Source organism: Thermobia domestica, chromosome 12, assembly GCF_964235325.1.
Source record: "Thermobia domestica chromosome 12, izTheDome1.hap1.1, whole genome shotgun sequence".
NCBI lineage: Eukaryota > Metazoa > Arthropoda > Insecta > Zygentoma > Lepismatidae > Thermobia > Thermobia domestica.
Window position 1 is genome coordinate 48,390,730 of NC_137465.1, and position 25,073 is coordinate 48,415,802.

Below are 25,073 nucleotides of genomic sequence, written 5' to 3' on the forward strand. Positions count from 1 at the left end.
TTTACAACATATCACAGTTTCAGTCATTTTCACCGAAATACAGAACATCACTATCTTCGGTTGGCTTCAAAAAACTGGCCTCGTAGTGGCCAAACGTCAGTGATATGTGGTTGTGACCGTTATACTTTTTCTTGGGACATCATGTCTGCAACATATCACGGTTTGAAGCAATTCCATTTAAATCCAATTTCTGAAAGGATTGTGCGGAGTAATTTGTCATTTCGAAGGTGGCCATTGCCCCCTGCAACCCTTTTCTCGCCAAAGCGACAAAACCTGTATTTCCTATTTTGAAGTCATTTTTGCATCGGCCGAGTTTTGTTTCTTTAAAGTGGCCCTTTTAATCACGAGGACCCTTTTTTGAAAAGGGGCCCTTTACCCCCTTAACCTCTTTTCCGAAAGAAACAAAAAAAATACGTGTCAATTTGTCTTCAGTCTAGTATATACGTGCCAAGTTTGAAGAAAATCGGATGACAAGAAACACTTGTGAAGCTATCTAATTTACACTTTCAGTGCCTGGACTTGACGGGTTTTTGCCCCAAAGTCTTCAATTTGACCATTTAACCTTGAGAGTAACCCTAGATGGCTGGTTCGGTTATTGGATCTCTGTATTGCTGTAAGGTACATATATGCCAAATTAGAATCCCTAGCTGTTATAGGTAAAAAGTTATCTTGTTTACAGAGAAACGTATTTCACCCCAGTTGCGAATTTGCATAGCTCGTACCTCGCCATATTACGTTAAATTATGCTATTTCAAATTATGTTAAAATAAGTCCTAATATTATAGAGGATATGAGGAATGAAATGATTTCAGTATCCTTGTATGAAGAATTCTTTAGTCAAATAGTACACTGATGTCCTAAACTTAATGGAATGTGCGGAGAAAAGTTATAGTTACGAACAATTACTGTTCTGCTCGCTCAGAAGCAGAACCTTCGGGCGAAACGAACGCTTGCAATGACACGTGTACACTTAAAAAATCTGACTGGATATAGCCTATTTATGTCATGTGGGTTATCATCTCTTGACCGTCACAAGTTCGGATTTCAGTTGGCAGAAATGCTCAATATAGAGTGTGATTACCACGAACAGCTTTGCAGGCTTCACAACGTTCACCCATACTGCACTGAGAAAATGGAGGGTTTGCTAAGCCAGGGTTAAATGAAAACTCGTTTGACAGTAGCCGAATTTCTGTTAAAAATACTCTCATTGAAGAAATTCTCTGGGTTATTGTAACCTAGCAGTGTTCGGTTAAATCATACTTTGCTGTTTTAACCTAATTCTAGGCTACTAATTTTGAAAAATTATATCTAACTAATTTACTCGGCTACTTCAAATAAGGAGAGATCGGTAAACACGCAACGCATTTGATAATTACCGAGTACGTGTGGTATTTTAGACAATGAAATTGCCGTTGCAGGGAAATTGGCGCTCTGCTTTATGATAAAGAAAAAATAACATCGCTGTTCTGTCGCGGTTATCTGTAAGGCGGCATATGTGTATGCAATAGTGTAATCACAGAGGAAAGTGGTGTAATATTTCCGTTAAATCGATTAAGATGCAGGAAACAAGAACATTATTAACAACATGGAAATTGGAACAATATATACCATTATTCGAAGGTAAGTTTGTGTTGATCATGTATGTATGTATCGTTACACCCGGCTCATAGACCTTCGAAAAATAGCAGTGTCTTGCTAGTTGTTAACATAAACTGAAACGTAGCTTTCACTTTACGTCTGTACGAAACACCTCACACATAAATTTGATGTGATAATGCTGTTGAATTGTGCGTACAGGTTTACTTTTGGCGCACCACTAGGAAGGATGGGTTAAGTTTAAAGGTTCTCCTCCGTTAAAAAAAAAAAAAAAAAAAAAAAAAAGTACAGGAGAGAAATTAAGTAAGAAATGATTTGGAGTTCTTAGGTGATATTTATGTGTGTAATCTTGGCAGTAAAGTTATGTTTAATAGGCTAGAGTATTAGAAAGTGGGTTTTGGCAAGGGTACGAATTTCATTAACACAGAGAAAATGCATGTAGAAGTTGATACTATTTGCAATACGATGAATGTTCCGATGATCGAGGAGCATGATAGTCGTATAGGATGGTGAATCGGTACGTTGAATACCATATTTCCGCTTTGACTTTTACAGAATTACACAAGAAAATAGAATATATTATGAAATGAAAACCAACTTCTATGAAAAGCGGCTAAAATCCCAGTTCGTGTAAGTAAAGTATTACCGGGAACACTAAACTAACCTAATCGAACAATCATTAATGGTTTAACTGCATTTTTGAAGGTTTGAAACTGGACGTAAGCCGAAAGAATTGTTGGAAAATTAAAATTCTTTCACTAGTTTTCTTCTTATTGTGTCCTAAAAGGATTCTACTGGGCAGCATAAAAATATTTCACGTGACATAGATACAATTCAAGGAGGCAAACAAAAGAGTTCTTAAAAAAGGTTATAGTTAAGGAGCCGTACTTCCCATTTAGGGAAGGACGAGAAACGCCATACTTTCAGGAATTATTCATTGACTATCTAGAATGTTAAAAAGTAGGTAATAGACTGAGTTCTTGCCCTTGTACTTAGGGTGTTTAGGTAGTGCAACAGTAAGATGTGTCCTCGTGCACGGGAGATGAGAAGTAGCTGTTCTTAACTATTACCTTAAAAAATTACAATTATTTTACAAGTTGTGCATAAATACGGCTTTCGGATGTGTAACGTAAAAACTATAGTGCACAAAACACAAACCAACCTATGATAGGTGGCCACTAAAAGCACGAATCGTATCTAACCGATTGACGGAAGGGCGGAGCTAACTCGCCGTCGCATTAGCGCGGGTTGAATCCGAAGGGACGGCGCGTCGGCGATGGTGAGTATACGCGAAGGCTAGGGTAGTAGAAAGTGGGTTTAAGCCAGGATACAAGTTTCATTAACACTTGTCATGGTTTCATACTAGTATAATGCTCCACTTTTAAACATAAAATACAGGATCTGTACACTGGAGAAATATGCAGCCGGTGGAAAATAGAAACTCCAATTATTTTATTGGTCGTAAAGAACTTGTAACGATATTACACTTGTAAACCTAAAATATAGTTGTATTATTTTGTTTTATTCTGTAGCCTGCAGAAATTTCATCCTGATAAATGTGTCTTTTCATGGAAAGTATTAAAAATTTGCCTGTAAATCTTCCAAAGTGTGGTGCGCCAAAACTACTGCAGCACCGAATTGTGGCTTATTTTGTTGGCTTCATGACAGTGACGGCAAATATGGTATTTAATGCAGTATGTAATGCCGAAAGTCACGGCATGTTACAAACTGAATTTCCCTTTGATATCTATTTCATTTCTTTTATATACGATGTGTAAATGAATTTGATTACTGATAGTATTTGCAATGCCTATTTTTGTGTTTCTTTTATATAGTAGACGTAGCTTAGTATTTCAATTTAATTTGTATGTATATTAGACTTATGTATGTTTATGTATCTTTTACCCTGACGAGTCTTGTTCACAAGCACAAATTCGTACAATATGCATGATTATAAAGACGAAAGAAAGTGAATGAATGAATTTGACCAGAATAACTATTAATTGAGAAATAGTTGGTGTAACTGAATGACAAGATTTGTAATTTGCAAAAGCAATGCAAGGGAGGTATCATAGTGTTGAAAAATGAAATGTATCAGCACAATTGAGGCTGTTCGTAAATACTAGCGATCCTTTCTGGCATTATTATTGAGTGACCCTTGAATTTAAAACTTCAAATTTTGACAGTACATATGATTTGTGACGTAGGATACCACTAAGGAAGAATTTTTGGAAATTTGACGGCTTAGGTGTGGAAAAGAGGGTGGAAATTATTTTAATAAGTTATCCATATCTCTGAATCCCTTAAGCTTAGAAAGTTCTATGTTTCGACTTCTTATTTAAAATAAGTTGACACGTGTTTAATTGTTTTGATATTTTAGTGAAAAGGAGGAGAAAAGAGGCGGAAAGAAAAAATTAGCCTATTTGAAGAGGCATTTAGCTATGCAAATTTACGAAAACCTTAAATATAGCTGATTTGATGAAGCTCTTTTGCCATTTTTTCCCTTTTTTATTAGCCCTTAAATTAATTCTAAAAATACTGTTTCTTTGAAAATAAAGTGTAAACATAAAAAGAGAAGAATATTTGTCATTATATACAATCGTATTAATTGATTTCCCATGAAAGGGTGTTTTATTACGCAATACTGTTTCTTTGAAATTCTGGTGCTTGGGGTACCGGGTTCGATCCCAGCCCCCGCCAAGTGAACTTCGTGGTGGACAAACACCGTGTGCGTGGGTTTTCTCGGGGTTCTCCCGTTTCCTCCCACTTTCTTCATTCCACCATTTCATTCATTACTCATCATCACCGTCTCCTTTAGCCTAACCGGCATAACCGTGGGACATAAAACTCAAAGATTTCATTTCATTTTGTTTCTTTGAAAATAAAGTGTAAACATAAAAAGAGAAGAATATTTGTCATTATATACAATCGTATTAATTGATTTCCCATGAAAGGGTGTTTTATTACGCAACAAATTCTTAATTTTTCTTCTTCTCTCTTCCTACCTACAGCTTTACAGCTACTTAACAATAATTGTCGACTGAGAAATAATTTTAATGTCGCTCCCGTAACGGTCAAGTGCTTTTAAATTATTTTAAATTTCGCATTTCATTGCAAGAATGAGAGTTTTCTCATACAAATTTATTAACTTTTTCGGTTCTTCATGCTACGGAGATTGTGTTAGTTTATTAAAGAAAACAAATAGGACTTCTAATCAGCTTGAAAACACTCAATGCAACCATGATGATTCGTGTGGGTCTGCGGAGAAATTATACTTTTGTAAGGGCTATATCTGTCGAAAGAAATACTACTGAAAATTGGGAGAATGGCAGCCTACACAAAGAAAAAAAAATCTTTGAGTTTTACGACGCACAAATATGCCGCGCAGCATAGGTTAAAACAACTGGTGATGAGAAGTGAATGAAATGGTGGAATCTAGAAAGTGGGAGGATACCGAGAAAACCCACGCACACGGTGTTTGTCCACCACAAACCCTACTTGGTACGAGCTAAGATCAAACCAGAGGCTACGCGAATGCTCTACCACTAAACCATGGCGCCCTCCAGTCTACACAACCAATACGCAATCCAACGACGGTGCATCCAGTTCCACACCTCAGCTAGCTGCGACGTCATCTATTATTTATTTATATTCGACTGATAATTCTGGCTGTTTACTTTCACAAAGTAATTTGTTATTGAGAGTCATATATGTTACCTGTTAGTCTTCACTGAATAAAATTCAACATTTCAAATTTTACTATAACTTACTTTTAATCCCACACACAAAAAGGCATTTAAAATCTATAATTTAGGTTAGCAGCTCAAAATCTAGTTATATATATATTTGTTTTGCATAAAAAAGCTTATTTGTTAGGGCCATCTAGCCTTTTTTCTTCAGAGGTTGTTAGCAACACTGATGGTGGAAGGGGCTCTTTTGTTTGACGCAGCGAATCGAGTACGTTCAGCTAATATATATATCTTTGTGTTGTAAAGTGTCAATTTTGGTTAGGAGTTGTTTTATTCTTGCTTTTAATATGAAAAGAAAGGGAATATAGAAGAGGCCCATAATGTGAATCTGTTCGTTTATGATAGAAAGTCTCAGTTTTTGTATTTTCTCCCCTTTTGCTTTGAGTCCTTTCCTCTCTTCCGTGTTTATTAATTAAAAATTAGTGTTAGTGTACGATGTTGCAGCTCTGTTAATTAACCGTGTCCATGAAATGTTCAATAGCTTATGCATCTTTATGAGATTCTAGTAAGTGCAAGTGAAAAGTTGTTGTGACTTAAATATAAAATACCGGTAGTAAATCTACAATGGGTTAACCAGTGTATATGTTATCAAAAGAATAAAGTTGCATCCTCTCAGGTTCCAAGATGCTAAAACGCTACGACTGGACCGAGAGCGCGGAGTGTCTGAAGCTTTCTGTCAATAGTCTATTTGCTTAGGTATAATGTGGGTGTTGAAAAGAAATATAAACAAACAGAGAATGCGAAAGTAAAAGTAATGAAAATAAATAATATAAGTTACCTTCTCCAACGGTATACATATAAAAATAATAAATATTGTAGAAATTGAATATGTTCTTATGTGTTCTCCGCAGATTTTTAATTGGATATGATACATTCACGACTAGCCTCCATAGTAGCTGTTTCCTTTTATTAATATTAAAACTAAAGGAATCAGTAAATAGCCGCAAAATTGTAATAACAGAGCTTTTACTTACATGTATAATGAAGAGTCAAATCGCTGCGAAAAAAAAAAAACTTTTGTAATGCTTACAATAATCATTTAGAAAAATTTAGATAAAAGGTTTCATGTAACAAATTCAGTTTGTACACCGATTTCTTCAAATGTTTTCTGATAGTTTAAAGAATGGTTGTTCAAAAACAAGATTTTCTAACGAATAACTCGCACTCGGAGAAGCAAAGAAGAAGGGAGTGGGGCGAGATCATGTGATAAAATTTGTTTCTTTGAATTTGTCCTACTTGTCTGCAGGGCAATGTTAGTCTTCTAATAATTTAATATTGCTTTTCTTAAATCTTAATTGGAAGACCAACAAGTGTAAATTTAATCACAACTAAATTTTATCACAATTTGAATTTTTAATAAATGCTAAACGACATGAAGTTGAAAGTTGTTTTTAAGGATCTAGTAATGTTAAATGTGTTAATACAATGTATTTTATTGTTATTTAACGATTATACGTACTATACGTCTTAAGATGGTAGAAATTAGGCATAAAGTGTTTCAGTAAGTCATACTATAGTTTTAGGGTGTGAATATTGAAAGTATCTTAAAAAAAAGATATTTTTGTTTTCTACTAAGGTCAAAGTGTTCAGTGCTTCATGCTCCTTTCAGATATTGAACTTACTCCGTATTTGATTTCCGGTATTTAAAAAAGTTAAATTTTAATAAGTGAAAGTTTAAATAGATTTTATTAAAATCTTGTTGTGGCTGTGTCTTAGTCAAAATAATAACCAGAGGACAAAGTTAATAGTGCAAGACCACAAGTCCCCACTGTGGTTCATTTGTTCGATGCTCGATAATGGTAGTTATTGGCTTTTGCTGTAAGTGCTTGAGACGCAGCATTCATTACCAACGGAAGTAGTACAAATTCATAGCCTTCAACTTAGTTTATTCGATTTTGAAATAATTACAAATTTTAAGGCTGTGTACATACAATGTTCTTCATAATGGTGAGTGATTTTTTTAAACTATTCCCTTATACTATATGGTGATACAATTACTTTATACGAAAGCTAATAATAATTTGGATTAAAACCAACCTCTTTTGAAGTATGGTGCCATCGTGCAGTGGGACAATATCAGATCTTTATGTATAAAATGCAAAGTCTTGAGTGACTGATTGAATGAATGACTGACCCTCGCACAAGCCAAACCGCTTAGGCTAGAAACTTGAAATTTGGTCAGTACATAGGGTTTGTGACGTAGGGTAGCAATAAGGAAGGATTTCTGGAAATTCGGCGGGTATGAGGGAAAGAGGGTGGAAAATATTGTAAAGATGTCCGTATCTCCTAATTCTTTAAGGTTAGAAACTTGACGAATTGTATTTGGACTTCTGATTTAAACAGTTTGACACGTGTTTCAGTCTTTTATTATATTTTATAAAAAATGGGAAGAAAAAAAAAGGAAAATGAAGAAAGGTGTGTGTTTGTAATTATTACAGTAAAATATCGATATGTCGAAACATTGAAGGTTAAAAACATGGAATTTGGGGTTTGGACTTCTCATTTAAAATAATTAGACACGTGCTTCAGAGTTTTTTGACATATTGCCTAGAAGAAAATAAAAGGATGGAAGGGGAAAAGGGGGTGGGAAATATTTTAATAAGATGGAAATTGCTTAACTTAGAAACTTGAAGGGACGTAGGATTCGTGACATAGAGTATCTCTAAGGAATGATTTATGGAAATTCGACGAGGAAGAGGGGAAAGTATTTTAATAAGATGGGCATATCTCCTAATCATTAGCATTCTTCGGAATACCCTTTTGGGCCATTAAGTTAGAAATTTTGAAGTTGTGTATTTGGACTTCTGATTTTAAATAATTTGACTCGTGTTTCAGTGGTTTTTGATATCTTAGTAAAAATGGGAATTTCGAAAATTCTGTTTATTAGGGTGGAATTGTTGGTCAGACGCAGCGAAGCGGGTATGTGAAGCTACTATTATATATAGGGTGAGGCATTTAAAACTCTATCTGGAAATATCTGAAAAACTAATACAAAAAACGTTGAAATTTTGCACCATTCAAACATCGGCAGAGATGATTAATAAACTTTATAGTAAACACAAATACAGAAAATTTATAATAAATACAAATACAGAAAGCTTATTACAAAATAATTACAAATATTATTTAGAAAGTAGTTAACAAGGAACCAATACATGATAAGTCATCAAATATCCTTGAGTTCTTTCTTCTAGTTCTGCCTTAACCTAGATTTTTGGGTAATTCATATTCTGGCCACACTTTAATTTCTATGGATGGCAACACTGAAAATTCTTCCGATTCATATTTCGGGTGTAGAATAACATTATCTATTATTGTGGTAAGTTACATTTCATTATCTCTTTCCACTTACGAGAAACAGGCAGAAGAAAATATGTTAGCTTTTGTATCATTTTTAGTAGTCTGCCCCCGTGATCACATCACACCTTGCAGTCTTATTTTGTCCTACAGAAGTGTAATTATTTAATATATTTTCCAGAGAATGAAATTACTAGCAACATAATGGCCATGCTCCAAGGCGAAGACATAAATTCTCTGTTTCCAAAAGTGGGACACAGAGCATTGTTCAGGAAACATTGGAACATGTGGAACTAGTAGACTGTGATTCTGCGGTTAGTTGTATATTTTACTTATTCGTAGTTTTATCATTACTAGCATATCTGAAGTATATAAATGACAAAGCTTCCAAAGTATTTAAAGGTATCGTATAGTTATATTACACTTCCAAACGATGCTATGCATAAGTGTAAGAACAGGGTTCCTACTTCTCAGAGAGAACTGAGAGAAAATATTGCAGGTCAAGGAAAAAGACTGGAAATCAGGGAAAGCCAGGGAAATTTTATAAAATATAGTTTTCTAACATTAATTGTACACCAATTTCAGCTTAGCCAACCATTATAATACCTATTTGGTTTTTATTTCTATTTTTTGTTGTACTGATGAGCAATTGATTACTATTTGTCTCTTCTTATATATAAATATTCAATGTTATTTATTCCTTATTTATATGCCAGCGTTTTCTGACACCAGTCATGAAAGGTCAGGTCAGTAAAAGTCAGCGAGAAGTCAGGGAAATAGATTTTTCAAGATCTGTAGAAACTCTGAAGAAGTGTTATAGAACGGCTGTCTGTCTATCAAGGTATCACAGCTAAAACGATAAGAGCTATCGAGAAGCGGTTTTTGTCAATCGATTCAGCACCCCAAGAATTCGTTCCCCCTTCTTGAAGAACCTCCAAGTTAAACCGAAAGTGGTAGAAGTCGATCATTTCCGGTTTCAACAGTAAGTCATAACTCTGAAGCGGTCATAGCTAGCTACAGGCGGTTTCCGAAAATCGATTCGGGATTTTATGAACTTGCGTAGTTTGGAAGTGTACTGTAGTTTCATTCTGTGGAACGACACTCTCTTGTATATATACAATTACGTTCATAGAGATAATAGTTATACAGGATGGGCCCTTTATCTTGTTACGACGTCGTAACTTTTGAACTAATAGACAACTAAACTCCGAAATGTTACACCATTGAAATATCGGCAGGATATTGTTTGGCATAATAGCTAACATCACCAAACTAACATTGTTGCCAACCGAATGTGTTCTCCTTTACAATGTTGGAAGTCTTGCAACCATAAACGTCTCATCCCCATCCCAACGAAATTAGCTACATAAATATTTGTACGTTAAGTAGTACACAACTAAAGATTATGGATAAGTCAATGCATGTTCCTGTAAAACATATGGCAGGTCGTTTCTTTCCTCCAGTTGGACCTCCGCTGGGTCTAGTGGCTAGCACACTTGCATTTGATGCGCGTGGACCCTGGTACGATTTCCAGTGAGGTACTGTTAAACGAAAAAGTAGTTCGGATTCCACTATAATCAGTAGGTCTGTCTCCTTTAGCCGACATGGCATAACTGTGTGACGCTTAAATGTAAACCTAACCTAACCTTTCCACCAGATCTATATATAATCTTTAAAAGATACAGCGGCTTTTTAAAATGAAAAAATCAAGGAAAGAAAAGTATTGCAAAACTATCGTAGAATTTTGAAGCTTTCGTCTACTGTAGGTTTCGTCGGCACAAGAAGAGATAATTCAATGCGCACAAAATTGTAAACAAGCACTGCTCATAAGTTTTTTTTTTTTTTTTTTACACACCTTTATGTGCTTTGTATTCTTTAACTAACTCTATGGCCTATAAAACCCGGAGGTTCAATGCCGCGTTCACAAAAGCTCTCCACTGACTTCTATCCTTAGCTAACTGCATCCAGTTTCTACTTTGTATTCCAATCTCTGCGAGATCCATCTTAATATTGTTCTCCCATCTGCGCCTAGGTCTTCGTAATGGCCGTTTTCCGATTGGTCTTCCAGTCGAGACTTTGAAAGCGTTTCTACTTTCTTCCATTCTAGCTACATGACCCGCCCACCTAAGCCTCCTGGACTTGACGACTCTAACAATTCACAAAAGCCTTTGTATTCTTTAGTTTTGCGATATTTATAGTTTCTTTCTAAGTGTCTAAAGTGAAATTCAATACTTTGTAGGGCCGCGGTGGCTCAGTGGTAGAGCGTTCACCTCTGGTGCATGGGGTCCTGGTTCAAACCCTCCTCCCGCGAAGTGAACTTTGTGGTGGACAAACACCGTGTGCGTGGGTTTTCTCGGGGTTTTCACGTTTCCTCCCACTTTCTTCATTACACCATTTCATTCATTACTCATCATCACCGTCTCCTTTAGCCTAACCGGCATAACCATGAGACGTAAAACTCAAAAATTTCATTTTCAATACTTTGTAATTCAATAATTGTTAAATGAATGACATATTGTTGATTTTGATTTAATGCATGCTTCATATAATTGTTTGAATACAATAAAAACATACCAGGTTTTACCTACTTATATTGTAGTGTTATATAATTACACGTGTTCTAAATAGTATCTTTTAGCGCGATGTCAAAATAAAGTTTTCGTGTTAGTGAAGAAATATGACTTATGTACAATTTCAACCAAATTACATATTACAGGAAGTGGAGATTACTGATATTGAACCATCATTAGAAGACGTACTCGAGTTTGACAGTGCTGATATAGTTGTAATACCCGCTCCAGATGTATCTACAAAATCACAGGGAGACACCAGTTGTATGCCAGGGAATAGCATTTCTGATTCAGCAACAGATTGTAGCCTTAATAAACATATACAGGGTGATATGGATGAACAACTGAATACGAAAGAAAACTTGGTAATTGTTTTACCTGCATATACTGATTTAAATATAAGAATCGTTGTTACTATTGATACGTTAGGTTAAAAACTTGGAAAGGTTATATAATTTAAAATAAGTACAGATGGTAATAAATATGTTTGAAACTTCAGAGATATGAAACAAAGTTTAAATATGGTTTTTAATTACTGTTATTTATTTACATGATAAAATAAAATGACAGGAATGCAGCTTTAAAAAGCAATTTTCATAATAGAGTTAAGGATATCATATTTTGAAAAAAAAAATTACATCTTACAAACTAGTAAATATTCGCGATGTTTTCCCCTCTTTCCTCTCTCACACAAGTTACAAGTGTTCTGATTGGAAAACGGGGTATCCATTCTAAACTCTCGTAATAAGAGTGACAGTTCGGGGGATTTAAACACTGCGGGCCCCAACTGAATATCAGTCGTCGTTTGGTAAATTTCCCCATCATTTTTAACATGATGTCACATCCGGTGAAGCAACGATTAGAATAATTATAAAATTAAGATTGAACCTGTGCTCCTATAGCATTGTCCGAATATAAAGCAAAAAGAATAATTCTACTTACAGGCTTTTGTAATTCCTGAATCTTTAAATTCTCAAGCTTTCGAATTTCCCCTGGAGTCTTGATCACGGTGGTTAAAAACAGAAAGAAAAAGAACAGAATCATCAAGGAATGAAAAGAAACTGACTTATCAAGGGGAAGAGCTTGTGGAAACCACGTTGTCAAGTGCGTCAGCGATCTGCATATGTTCTTGAAGCAAACTAAAATATGGCGGAGTCAGAATGGTGGAGTCAGAATGTTAGTTCCGATTAACCTGAAACCGACATGAAGGATAAGGGATGGGTATGATTGCCTATTTTTCCTAGACTGACAACTGCACTAAATAGAATCAACACGTAATACGATTTACGTACAGTCTTTAAACCACCTAAAACTCTAGAAAAAAATGTCGTCCAATTTAAGACTTATTGCACAGATTCCAATGAGAAAGCAGGTATTTACGAAAAAAAAAATGCAGTTGCCAAGAGTTACATAGGCAAAACGAAAAGAAATTTAGAAGTCCGAGTAAAAGAACACATTACGAATTCGAAAGCGGAAAATCCGGTGTCAGGTTTATCGAAACATTTAAAAGAAACGCAACACAGGGTAGGAGATTGAAAAATTTTATTTGGAGCTAGAAATGAAGTAGAGAGACCGGTTGTTGAAAATTTATTTATTCTTTTGAAAACAAAAACAAAATTAAATCTAGACAAGGGATGGTGAGTGACGAATGGGAGGAGGGTATCACAAAAGTTTCCCAGCATTAGCATGATAATACAAATATAATGAGTTGGCAACCTTCCAACAGAAACAGTAAAGACGCATAAACTGACTCCGCCATATTTTAGTTTGCTTCAAGAACATCTGCAGATCGCTGATGCATTTGACAACGTGTTTTCTACACAGCTCTTCCCCTTGGTAAGTCTGTTCCTTTTTATTCCTTGACGGTTTTGTTCTTTTTCTTCCTGTTTTTAAGCACCGTGACCAAGACTCTAAAGAAGAGTTGAAAGCTTGGAAATATGAAGATTGAAGAATTACAGAAACCTGCAAGTAGAATGATAGTTACAATTCCTCAGCGTGGTTTTGCAATGTAAAAAGTATAAGTCGGTTTCATTATCTTGTGAAAGCTTTTGATTTTCAATTAATGATAAACCGGGACAAGGCGAAAAACTTCAGGACACAGGGACGTGTCCTGGTAAAACTGGGACGTATGGGAGCCTTAAATAGAGTGCTCGTAGGCCTTAGTGCCTGAAGTTCCAATTTATAGAGTTATGAAACGCTCGCAAATGTTGATTCCTTTAGAGAATGTATTGAAGTTGCTGGTTGTAGAGATACATTTCTCTTTGTAGGCATTCTGATAATTAAACCAAAGTATTTATGAAAACAATAATCGGTAACGTGATTAGGTACAGTACATCTGTAATGTTAAATCATGTAATTATACAGGGTGCGGCAGCGTTCATAGTAGGATATTAACAACATACCATCAGGCAGTAATTGTGATTTATGTATTACCTCTGATGTCAATTAATAGTTAAAGGTATGCAATTTACTAATGTGTAAGTCATTGTCCATTGCGTGGATTACTTTTTGAATATGACTCCTGTCAATTGATGACCCCTCTGCACAACACATTCATCTAGGCAGCGTTGGAAGCTTTCCATAACTCGGGGTAATGTGTTCCCTGGGACATTGCCGATGGCAGTTCTGATGCGATCCTTCAACTCAGGAATGGTGGCACGGTAGCCCCCCAAAAAAAAGTCTGCACATGAAAGATCAGGTGAGCGAGGCGGCCAGGAAATGTCACCAAAACGGGAAATTACTCTACCTGGAAATGTCTGTCGCAAGAAATTCATGCAAATTTTGGCTGTATGCGAGGGCGCTGCATCTTGTTGAAACCATAATTGTTCCACATCCACATCGACTATATCTAATTGGGCAAGAACGAAGTCTTGCAGCATCTTTAGGTAGCGTTCACTGGTGAGAGTTACAGCCACACCACTGTCATCCTCAAAGAAGTAAGGGCCAATAATTCCAAAGGAAGCAACTCCACACCACACTGTGACACGAGAACTGTGCAAGGGCTTGATGTGCAGTTCATGCGGGTTTACATCACACCAATAACGCATATGCTGTTTATTCACTGAACCACATAACTCGAAATGAGCTTCCTCTGACATCAGGATGGTGTGCAACATTTGTGGACTTTGGCGAAGGAGATCACACATGGTTAAGCAGAATATTTCTCGTGAAATCCAATCGCAAGGCCTAATTTCCTGAACAATCTGCAACTTATATGGGTGAAAATGGAGATCTTCGTGCAATATTCTCCTGAATGAGCGATCGGACATATGCACAGTTTGCGAATGACGACAAGCAGATCTTTTTGGCCAACGCAATATTGCAGCACGAACATTTTCCGCGGCTTCTGGTGTCCGCACAGTTCTTTCATTTCTTCCCGGTTTGCCACTGCAAACAGTACCTGTTGTTCGAAATGCACGTACCCACCTCACAATGGTCCGTCCACCTGGAACTTTCCCATGACGTCCCAAGTTGAAATGTTGCCGAAATAGACGCTGGGTAGCAATAACAGAGTCGTTATTCTTGAAATAACTTTCAACAGCAAAGGCACGATGCTGTGCACTCCACCGCTCCGTATCACTGTCACACTCGAAATGGCAGCTCATTAGTACACGAATGCGGCACGAGCTGGCGCGCATTCATGCAGGACGTCATTGTGCAATTCAAGTCAAATTACGCTACGAACGCTGCCGCACCCTGTATATAGTTTCTTGGGTATCACTATACATTTACTTCTCGCTCGTTGGTTCTTGCTTGAACTTGCAGTAGATTCAATAGTTTTCAAGCAAGACAGTTTTGAAACATAATTTTTCGAATTTTGTGTAGCATGTGACTGAACGGAGACATTTTGGGGCCCATATTTATATAGGGTTAATCAAAAGTACCGGGACAGACCAGTATTAACGAAATACGTTGACGGAGGAAAATCCAATGTTGCAAGTGAGTATTAATAGAAAAGCTGCATTAAATGGGAGTGTTGCCATTATGACAGCCATATTGAATTCCTCTATTTTGATATCACATAACGTCGTATGAGAACCAGAGGAACGTAACTCTAAGAATGGAATTTTTGTTTGCTTAGATTATGAACATAATTCTGAAAGCCCCACTTGCTGTTATTAAAGTGTTATTGAAGTTGACTTTGTCATTGACTTGTTTGTTATGCAATAATGTGTTTACCATCTTAATAAAAGGACAATTGAATCGTTGAGTTCGAAAACAGGTCATCTCCATCGAAGATAATTTGAGAGGAGTGACAAACAAAACTAAATTAATCAATATGTATGTGACATACAGTTTTATTTTCATTTTGGAAAGTAGAAAAATGTCCGTTCTACGGTCCGAAAATTAAAACAGCCCTATATGTCGGATGAATATTGACTAATTTAGTTTTGTTTGCCACTCCTTTGAAATTTGCTTGGATGGAGATGACCGGTTTTCGAGCTCAACGATTCAATTGTTTGGGAAAAACAACTTTTTTCCCCTCTCTCCTCAAAACCTACAAAAATAGAGTTACGTTCCTCTGGTTTTCATACGACGATATATATTTAAAGGAATGGGTTACGCGTGATTTTATACTAAACGAATGGTGATTGGTCAAATTTGAGTTCAGATTCTCGTTTGAAAGTCTTTTTAGTCTAAATTAATGTCACACAACTTTTCCATTTGAAAAATATTACGTGGTGTCTAAAATGGAGGAATCAAAGATGGCTGTTGTAATGGCAGTAAGCCCTTTAATGCAGTTTTTCTATTAATACTCACTAGCAACATTGAATTTTCTTCCGTCCACCTATTTCGTTATTACTGGCCTGTCCCGATACTTTTGATTACAACGAAAGATAGTTTTGTACAGCACTGAACACTGTAGAGTGAACATGAATGGGGATAGCATAACACATTATAAAAAAATCTAATTCACTAAGGTCACGGTGTACTTCTGTTTATTGCAGAAACTTGTAGACATTCTCAAAGATGCCTTTGATGGAAAGTGTCTACTTAGAAGAGACAGAACAGTTCCATTGGATGTGTCAGCACGGCGAACCTTGACTAAACTAATTTGTAGTCATATTTTAAGGGACGATCCATCCAAACATATTACGACTTCCACTTACGTGTATTGGACACAGGAAATAAAGAAGGTATTTCCTAAAGAGCTGACATCAGTCTATTTCAACAAAGTGTGTGCAGAAAGTTCACGAGGTATGGTGAACAGAGTCATAGGAAAGCTTCCTGATATGATTCATAACTTAAAGAGAAAAGCTAGAGCTAATGGTTTAATTCACTCTAGTAGGTCTTCAACAGCTTCATCCTCATCAACTACAACCGATCAAATACAGCGTACTCCGGGAAAACGTTGCACAGAATTAAATTTATCAACTGGAATTGAGATCAATGATATAGATCTTGAAGACTGCTTGCAGTGGTTGCGACACTCTACCGAACCGTGGCAGACAGTTGAGAAGAAATGGCAATTGACTACATGTGCACGATTATCACGTATATTATCTGCTGACGGACCGACAATACAAGAATACATGCAGGAGTTTAAAGTATTGAGGAAGCCTCTGGGGTATTGTCTGGTAAGCTACACATTGTTTCTTATTGACATCCTGGGTAAATTGAATGGGTATTATATCAATTTGCTAGTACCAAACGCCATTTTTGTAAGCAGAAACGAAAACCATGTTACAAACCATTTGAATTGTAATATAATAACTTTGTGTTCCATTAGTAATGAGTATTTTTACTCGAAACGTGGTCGTCAATATTTCACTCGTAAATCTAGATCGCCTTTCGTCGAAATGTCTAAGCTATACTATGAGATGTTTATTTTTTACATTTTACGCGTATTTATAGACTTTAGTGGTATTCACTAATTACAAATTCACCCTACCAGAGCTTTTCAACCGACAACAATACACACTACGTTAATGTATTATACCTATTCCTGCATACATGAACCTAGGAGGTTTCTGGTGCTGAAAGAGTATATAAGAAGACACGTATTTCGAAGGGAACTAAGAAATTGTCTATGAACTTCTGTTCTCCTACAGTAACAAAGATTAATTCTATGTAAATGGTTTTAATGCACTTTAGATTCACATATAGGGGAATAAATATATTACATTTACATAATGTATATTATTACCGGTCAAAAAACTGGAATAGAATGACTTTGTAATTAATGAATGCCACTGCAATGATATATATAAAATGTAAATAGGAAATGTCTTCATTATTTTGCTTTAAAGACGTTGCGATGAAAGGCGTTCAAAATTTACACCTGAGCTATTGAGATGTTTTAGAGCAGTAAAGTTCACCACTGCTGGAACATATAAGGTTAGTATGTTAAATTTAGAATGTGTTTTATACCTTTAATTACTTCTGATTTGAAATATAGTTAACTAATAACTCTGATTGCACAATACTATTCCATTTGTGATAAATTACCTAATACATATGTTCCAGTAGTGATGACCTGCGCACATGGGCTATTTTTGTCATAATAACTTTTACATAATGGCATTTTGGGATATTAAATTCCAACAAAGGTGTTTGTGACTAAATATAGGTTTAGAAATTATTATTGTAAACCGAATAAAATATAGTACCAGAGAGCAAGGAGCATACGTGCTACCCTAAAGATGTTCTCATTTCTCCGTTAATGATTGCTAGACGAGACATTCCCATTGGCGAATAACTGTTCCTTTTAGTCGTAACAGCAGAAATCAAACAGGCTCCTTATATAAACAGTTACTTTGAAATAGAGTTGCATAAAATTCAACTATGATACCTCCCGCTTCTCTGCCGATCACAGTATACAGTAAGCACAACAGAAAATAATAGCATAAATGATCACTCACTGGGAAGCATAAATGACCCCACGTCTTCCTTCTATTTGACATCCACGACAAATGGGATAAGTTGATATTAGAATATCTTGAGGTTTTTGGACTTATATTTAATATTGAATGTATTTAATGCCTTAAGATCTTAATTTTAAAAATGTAATAGAAAATGATGCATAAAAGAATATTTGTTAACAGAAGTAACCATACACTTTTCATTTGGTCTTGGAAATATATCAAGGAATTCTTGTCGTGTTATAACATCTACTTTCTGTTGTTCGCTATCAGTATTTCTCGCAGGATTGCTCATTGGAATAAATTTCATATCTATCTCATTTAGATTTTGGATGCATGCTTACTAACATCATTTATTTAATGTTTCTTATTGTCGAACTAGTAAATGTGGAAAGATATACAATATTCACTCAATGGCAGACCTTTTGTTGTAAGCAAGAAAGGATCAAACATACTAGTATTCTGTATTTTAACCAAGTAGGCGTAATTTCTTCAGGCACGTTTCTTTAACTAGCTCAGGTACTGGTAGCGAAACACCGTAATGATAATATATCTTAATGTCTTTGTAAGTAATATTAATTTATATTCCAATTAGCTACTACAATAATGAAAATAATTACTTTTTTTCTTTCCAGCTCCTTAAGGACTATGAGTACATGTACTCAGACAACACAATCAGCTTATTTGAAACTTTCCCAGTATTAAAGTCAAAACTTTTTGACGTTGCCACGAAAAAGAAGAAACCACGAAACTCTGATGGTCGACTGTTTCATTTCCTACAGTACAGGAACGGTACGTAACTTTTCTCTGTGTAAAAGTATGTAACAAAACAGAACCTTTAAACAGTGACCCCAAAAAAGGGTATTACTATGCTTTGACAATTAACGTAAGTGTGCATCCAGAGTAAAATTAACTGATGAAATTGTTTCATTAATTCTATTGAAGTAAGTTCATGAAAATCCTGAAACGAATTGCTTAAGGAAAGAAAAGTTTCTACGGTAAACATGAACTTTCTTTGTTACATATCATTTAGGAAAATATGAAAAAAAGTTTAGAAAAATATCTGTACTAACTAGAAAGCAAGTTCTATGGTTTAAACCAGGTTTTTAGGGTTGAAGTAAGTTTTTTTATATATATATAGAGTTTTAAAGTTTTTTTTTCATTTTTCTGTCTGTCACAGCAAAAACTGTAAGAATTATTGACAAACGGTTTTCGGAAATCGATTCAGCATCCAAAGAATTGGTTGCATCTCCTTCAACAACCATTCACTTATACCGGAAATTGACCACTTTTGGTTTCAACACTAATGGTCATAACTCAAAAATGGTAATGCCTAGCGACAAACGGTTTCCGGAAATCGATTAACGATTTCAAGAAAATAAACCATCTCTACTCTTGCGTTTATACTAAATCCGAAAACGGTAGAAATTCACTACTACTTCCGGTTTCAACATTAATGGCCATAAATAAGAAATGGTCAGTGGTATCGACAAGCGGCTTTTGGGAATTGATTTAGCATCGCAAGGTTAGATCCCATTTCCTTGAACCGGAAGTGGTAGAAATCTACTACCTCCTGTTTCAACAGTAAGGACTATAACTCAAAAACGGTAATAGGTAGCTCAAACAGTTTTCGCAAATTGATTCAGGGTTTTACTATTGCATTTGTATATTTGAAGTATACTGTACCTTTAAATTCTGGAATAATACTTACTTGTTTACATTATGTAATTCGTCACTTCTGTCTCGGCTTGAAAAATATGGCTATAGATAACGTTGATATAAGAATTTAGAAGCTTCATTGGTGCAACTTCATTTTCATGTAACGTGATCTACGAGGGTCAGCTGAACATTTCGAGGCGTAAAATGAAAGAATGTAATTGCGTCTTTGAAGTACTTTTATTTCTCAACGCATCTGCCACCCATGCGGCATTTGGGTAGGTCGAGCGTGGGAACGAACCCTAGCCTGCTCTGATCGCCCTCAGCTATTCCAGATAAATGCCTGGGTAGTACCTTATCTGAGGGCAGGCGAACTTCGTTCCTCCGTCTTAGCCTCACTTTAAGGGCTGATGAGACTTAGTAGTTGGATGCCCGAACCCCTCCTTATGTCCTTTCCTTAAATAAATAAAAAAAAAAAATAATTTTACATATCAAGTAATGTGGTCTTCTTTAGCTACAATAAACACAATTCAGTTGGATCTCAATGCTTATATAATATCCAGAACATACGTTTCTAGAAAGTCCCGAAAAGCAGGAATCTACTGTGGTTATCCGATCATTAGCTGATTGAAATCCCTGTCCAGTAAGATTTTTTCGCTTTTAACTTTGGGAACAAGTTGACTGGAAGACATGGGAAAGAGTATTGTTCTTCAGTCGCGGTACGGCAATAGTAGATCTGCTGGATAATCGTTTACTTCTCTGGTTCAAATTCCAGCAGTTCCATATGCTTTGTATCGGACAAGTATTTTGTGTATATCTGGTTTTGCTGAGTAACCAATTGTTTATTAATGGTGTGTATAGGTTTCTTCATGGTACTTCAATTTCCTCTTACTCTCCTTCCAGCAAGTCTGTTATTCTTTTCACTCAACATACAGTCACAACAGCAGGAAATTAAACTAGATCAAGGCATCTAGTTCCTGCATGAGAAACATATTTCTTCAATAGCTATTATGCTATCTTTATTTGTGTCGACAGGGTCACTGTTCAATCCCTTGGTAAGATCTTCAGAAATAAGGTTTGTCTATAGATCTACCAAACAAATTATGGGACAATACCAGCAAAGATGGTTCAGAACGATACTTCCCAGCCCTACTTTGCCTCTGCAGGGCAGACCTTTTAGTCATTGGGATTTTAACTCTTAACTGGATAAATAATTATTATATAGTTGTACTTTCTCAAACAAAGTCCTTAAAAAAAACTTTTTTTTTTAATCCATCTGATTTAAACCTCAACCCTGAACATAGCTAGAGCCCTCCCAAAAAGAACAATTTGATTCTAACTTGCTACCTACTTTCATGTTGTTAAAGGCCTTTACACATTCAATCCAAAACAATCATTTCTACGGTGAGCTGGGATGCGGGTAAAGGACATGGATGGAGGGAAAACGTTGCACATTTCACAAAGTGTAGCATGTTCACATCTCGCTGATTTTTTGTTTTAAAAATGTCTTTCCGGTTAAAAGCGCTTGAAATATTATGGAAATTGCATTAGTTTTTTTATTATTATTATAATTAGTAGCAACTGAGAAAGTTTCATTCGTGACACGGCAATAATAAAGCCGAGTTATGCAGAGAATTCGTACAGTTTCAGTAGCTGAGTGTTACAGCGCTCACATTGGTGCGTGGAGTCACTAGTTTGATCCCACTTATGCTAAGTGAAACCTGTAGGGGACAAATACTGTGTGTGAAGGTTTCCTGTTATTTCTCTCGTTTCATTCCACCATTGTCATTGTCGTCATCAAAGAATATTATATTTCTGCAATGGAACTAAATCTTTTTTGTAAGAAATTCATTTATCAATTTATTTACTAGTACTTTTCAACTTTATTCCAGATTCGGAAGAAGTATCAACATTAGCAGCTTTTCTACTCATACCCTATCTTATGAACGTAAATAGCGTTCATGTGAAAACTTCGCAGAAGATTTGGAGACCAACTAAGGCCGAAGTACAAGAGGGCTTCATCTCAAGAATACAAACGTGTGCAGAACTAAAAGACAGCATAAGTGCAAGGCAGGCGAAGTTCAAAGATCTGCATTTAACAGTACAGCCATACGTCATGGTTGTAGGAAGAGAACTGAATGAAGTAAGTGGCTTTCACGTAATAGTCGATGATGTGGTATATACGTTACCAAATATAATGAGTGCCGTGGACTGCTGTTTTAAGATTATATGGTCCTTAAATGCTAGTTATTCGGTAGAATCTCATGATGTGTGGGCATTCCTTCAAAGATCATGTTACCATTTATCGTCAACTTACGACAAGGAATCAACAGCCATCAACACTCTCCTTAGTGACATTGGAGTAGCGTAATATACATGTTCTATATTCTGACTTTTATCTTTTACGAAACAACAATTCTTAAATAATTATCACCCAAGTATATTTAGTTTCATAGCTTTTGTAATAATATGTATAAAAGTGTAACTTGAATGTAACAGTCATTAACTTTTTACTCTTTCATACCGCACGTCTCATACATTAAAATGGTTCTGTGCTTTCTATGTCACATTAGCGTTCCAAATCTAAAAGCTCTCAAGTTTCATTTCATGTTCAAACATAGCGAGTTCTCTTTTGAAGTTTATAAGTGCGTTGAAGGAAATTGTAGACGCTCTTTCAATTTGTTCAATTCATTCAAAAGGCATTACTTTAAGGAACATACCTGTACTATGAAGTCAAATGATTGTGCAATTTCGACAAGTATAACAGAGGATAAGTGCTTCAGTGTCGGAAATGCAATTCAGTTGACTGACCAACATACCACAAAAGTAGAGAGTTTCTCAAATACTGGTGGGAAAGTATCACATCTATTAAGTGTAAACGATTCACTTGCAACTTTTGTATCATCATTGTATGCAAATGTACTGCTACCCCGTAATGCGATACATAAGATATTTAATGGTTTACAAGACTTGCTCTCTAATTCACTTGCCCCTAGTGTGAAAAACTGTATAGAAGAAATGTCAAAGAATGGCCTTATCGCTCCAGAATCTTCAGGACCTATAGCTGAAACACTTTCTTCGTTAATTACTTCTCCTGTAACAGATTTCTCTACAGAAAGTAAGAGGTTACAATATTTTCAAAAATTAGGATGCTATATTCCACCTAAGTCTGTTGTAATCGGTGAGAGATTGGAGTATGTCACAAAAGGTAATGTTGGGAGTATGGCAACCATAAATTGTGTGGAACACTTTATATCTCTCAGACATGTGTTGAAGCGCTTTTTTACCCTACGCAACGTGCTTTCAGAAACGTTACAGTGCATGGACAATCTCGTCCACCAGTCTAATGTAGTGGAAAACTTCATTCAGGGAACGTTTTGGAAAGAACGACGAAATCATCATGAAGGTCGCATTGTCATTCCATTGTTCCTATCGTACGATGATTATGAAACTGGAAATCCTCTTGGCAGTCGTAGTAGTGTACATAAATTAGGTGCCGTATATGTTTCTGTTCCGTGTCTTCCTCCTTCGAGAACTTCAATTCTTTCAAACATTTTCTTGGTATTGCTCTTTCATTCTGAAGATAGAAGAGCGTTCGGAAATAGTGTAGTTTTTCAACCGTTAATAGATGAACTGAATTATCTTAGAAATGTTGGAATATTCATTGATATTCCAGAATTTACAGGTAATATTTATTTCGAACTTGCTCTTATTCTTGGGGATAATCTCGGTCTACACTCAATTGCAGGATTTGTTGAAAGTTTCTCAGCCAATTTTGCGTGTAGAGTATGCAAAGTGAGAAAAGAAATTTTACAGGTTCAATGTTACGAGAATAAATCTTTGTTACGAGACGCTACAAGTTATGAAGATGATTTACAAAAGAAAGATTCCTCATTGACAGGCATTAAAGAAAAGTGTGTGTGGATGAATATAGATGGTTTTTGTTTATTTGATCAGATAGGAGTAGATGTTATGCATGACGTGCTAGAAGGCGTATCAAAATATGTCCTTAGTTTCCTATTGCTTGCGTATATTCGAACATATGAACTATTTACGCTTTCCACGTTGAATAATAGAATAGAGGCTTTTAATTATGGACCTGATAATAGGAACAAACCATGTTCTGTTAGTATGGAGCACTTATTAAATTGCAATATCCGTTACACAGCATCAGAGATGTTGACATGTTTACGTTATTTTGGATTGCTTGTTGGAGACTTTGTTCCTAGAGACAATGAGCTCTGGTGTTTGTACACAACTTTGATGAAGATCCTTGATATATTACTGCGACGAATTATTATTCCTGGCACAGAGAAATTACTACAGACGTTGGTGGCCGAACTAAATGAACTGTACATGACACTAACAAACGAAAAACTCAAACCTAAATTCCACAATCTTGTTCACTACCACACAGCTCTTTTGAAATATGGTCCCCTCGTTAATATATGGTCAATGAGATATGAAGCAAAGCACTCGAAAATAGCTGCTAGAGCCTCAATGAATAGACAAAATATTACTAAAACATTGACAATAAGACATCAACTACAGCTAAATGATCTGTTCCTTAGGGGTAAGCAGAGACATACTTTCCACAGGACCAAGCATGGAATTATTATCTTCTGAAAGAAGGTCCGTTCAAGTCTGTTTACAATTAAATACTAAAAAGAAATTGTCAAAGTTAAGTTGGGTAGAAATGTCATCTCAGCGTTACGAAAATGGAACAATTCTTGTATTAAACACAGGTGACAACGGATATTTAATTAACTTCTTTATTGTTGATACAATATATTTATATGATTCTGCTCATGTAATTTTATCCGGTGTAAGGATAAATACTGTGTGCTTTGACGAACATTATTATGCTTATGAAGTGGATATCCCTTTGCATACATAGCGAACGTGTGTATCTTTTTTATGATCACCTTCTATCCCCAATACCAAACGCGAAAGTCGCTCATATGAACGGTAAGCAATATGTGATACTTCGCTGTCACTTATAATTGTCTTCTTATTTCTCCTAGCCCAGGGATGGAAAACATGCGACCTCCGCCCCTGGGCTGAGAGAAATAAGAAGCTAATAAATTCTCCTTTGAGTTTTCACTCCCCTTCAGCAACAAGGCTCTATGAGACGTGGACCTACAGCTTATCGTAGCATCCCGATGGAAATCGAACCCGGGTGTCCCGCGCCAAAGGCTCATATACTATTTACTTAGCCACGATCTCAAAGTGCGGCCTTCAGTGTTTGTTATGAAAAATACTAAATTACAGTATGGCGTCGAAAATTCGAACTATTTGGGGCCACAGGTAGTTCGGATTTTCGAAAATGACCAGAAGATAGC

The 25,073-nt window shown here is 35.9% G+C and overlaps 2 protein-coding genes across 2 annotated transcripts; both read left to right on the plus strand.

Annotated features, from left to right (window-relative positions):
- Positions 1–897: 897 nt before the first annotated feature.
- On the plus strand, positions 898–22,112 carry LOC145666448 (uncharacterized). The gene is made up of 6 exons (XM_081733680.1): positions 898–1,620; positions 8,824–8,956; positions 11,359–11,577; positions 16,162–16,791; positions 18,711–18,867; positions 21,624–22,112. Exons 3-6 carry the CDS (start codon positions 11,479–11,481, stop codon positions 22,100–22,102), a joined length of 1,365 nt encoding a protein of 454 aa, XP_081589806.1. The 5' UTR covers positions 898–1,620; positions 8,824–8,956; positions 11,359–11,478; the 3' UTR covers positions 22,103–22,112.
- Positions 22,113–22,749: 637 nt separating this feature from the next.
- LOC145665950 (uncharacterized) lies at positions 22,750–24,357 on the plus strand. Its single transcript, XM_081733055.1, has one exon. It carries the CDS (start codon positions 22,750–22,752, stop codon positions 24,355–24,357), a length of 1,608 nt encoding a protein of 535 aa, XP_081589181.1.
- Positions 24,358–25,073: the final 716 nt, after the last annotated feature.

Coding starts and splice junctions, on each gene's coding strand:
- LOC145666448 (XM_081733680.1), top strand. CDS start 11,479: ATGCCAGGGAATAGCATTTCTGATTCAGCAACAGATTGTAGCCTTAAT. Junction 16,792..18,710: donor AGCCTCTGGGGTATTGTCTG/GTAAGCTACACA, acceptor TTTTCTTTCCAG/CTCCTTAAGGACTATGAGTA. Junction 18,868..21,623: donor TTTCCTACAGTACAGGAACG/GTACGTAACTTT, acceptor ACTTTATTCCAG/ATTCGGAAGAAGTATCAACA.
- LOC145665950 (XM_081733055.1), top strand. CDS start 22,750: ATGTCAAAGAATGGCCTTATCGCTCCAGAATCTTCAGGACCTATAGCT.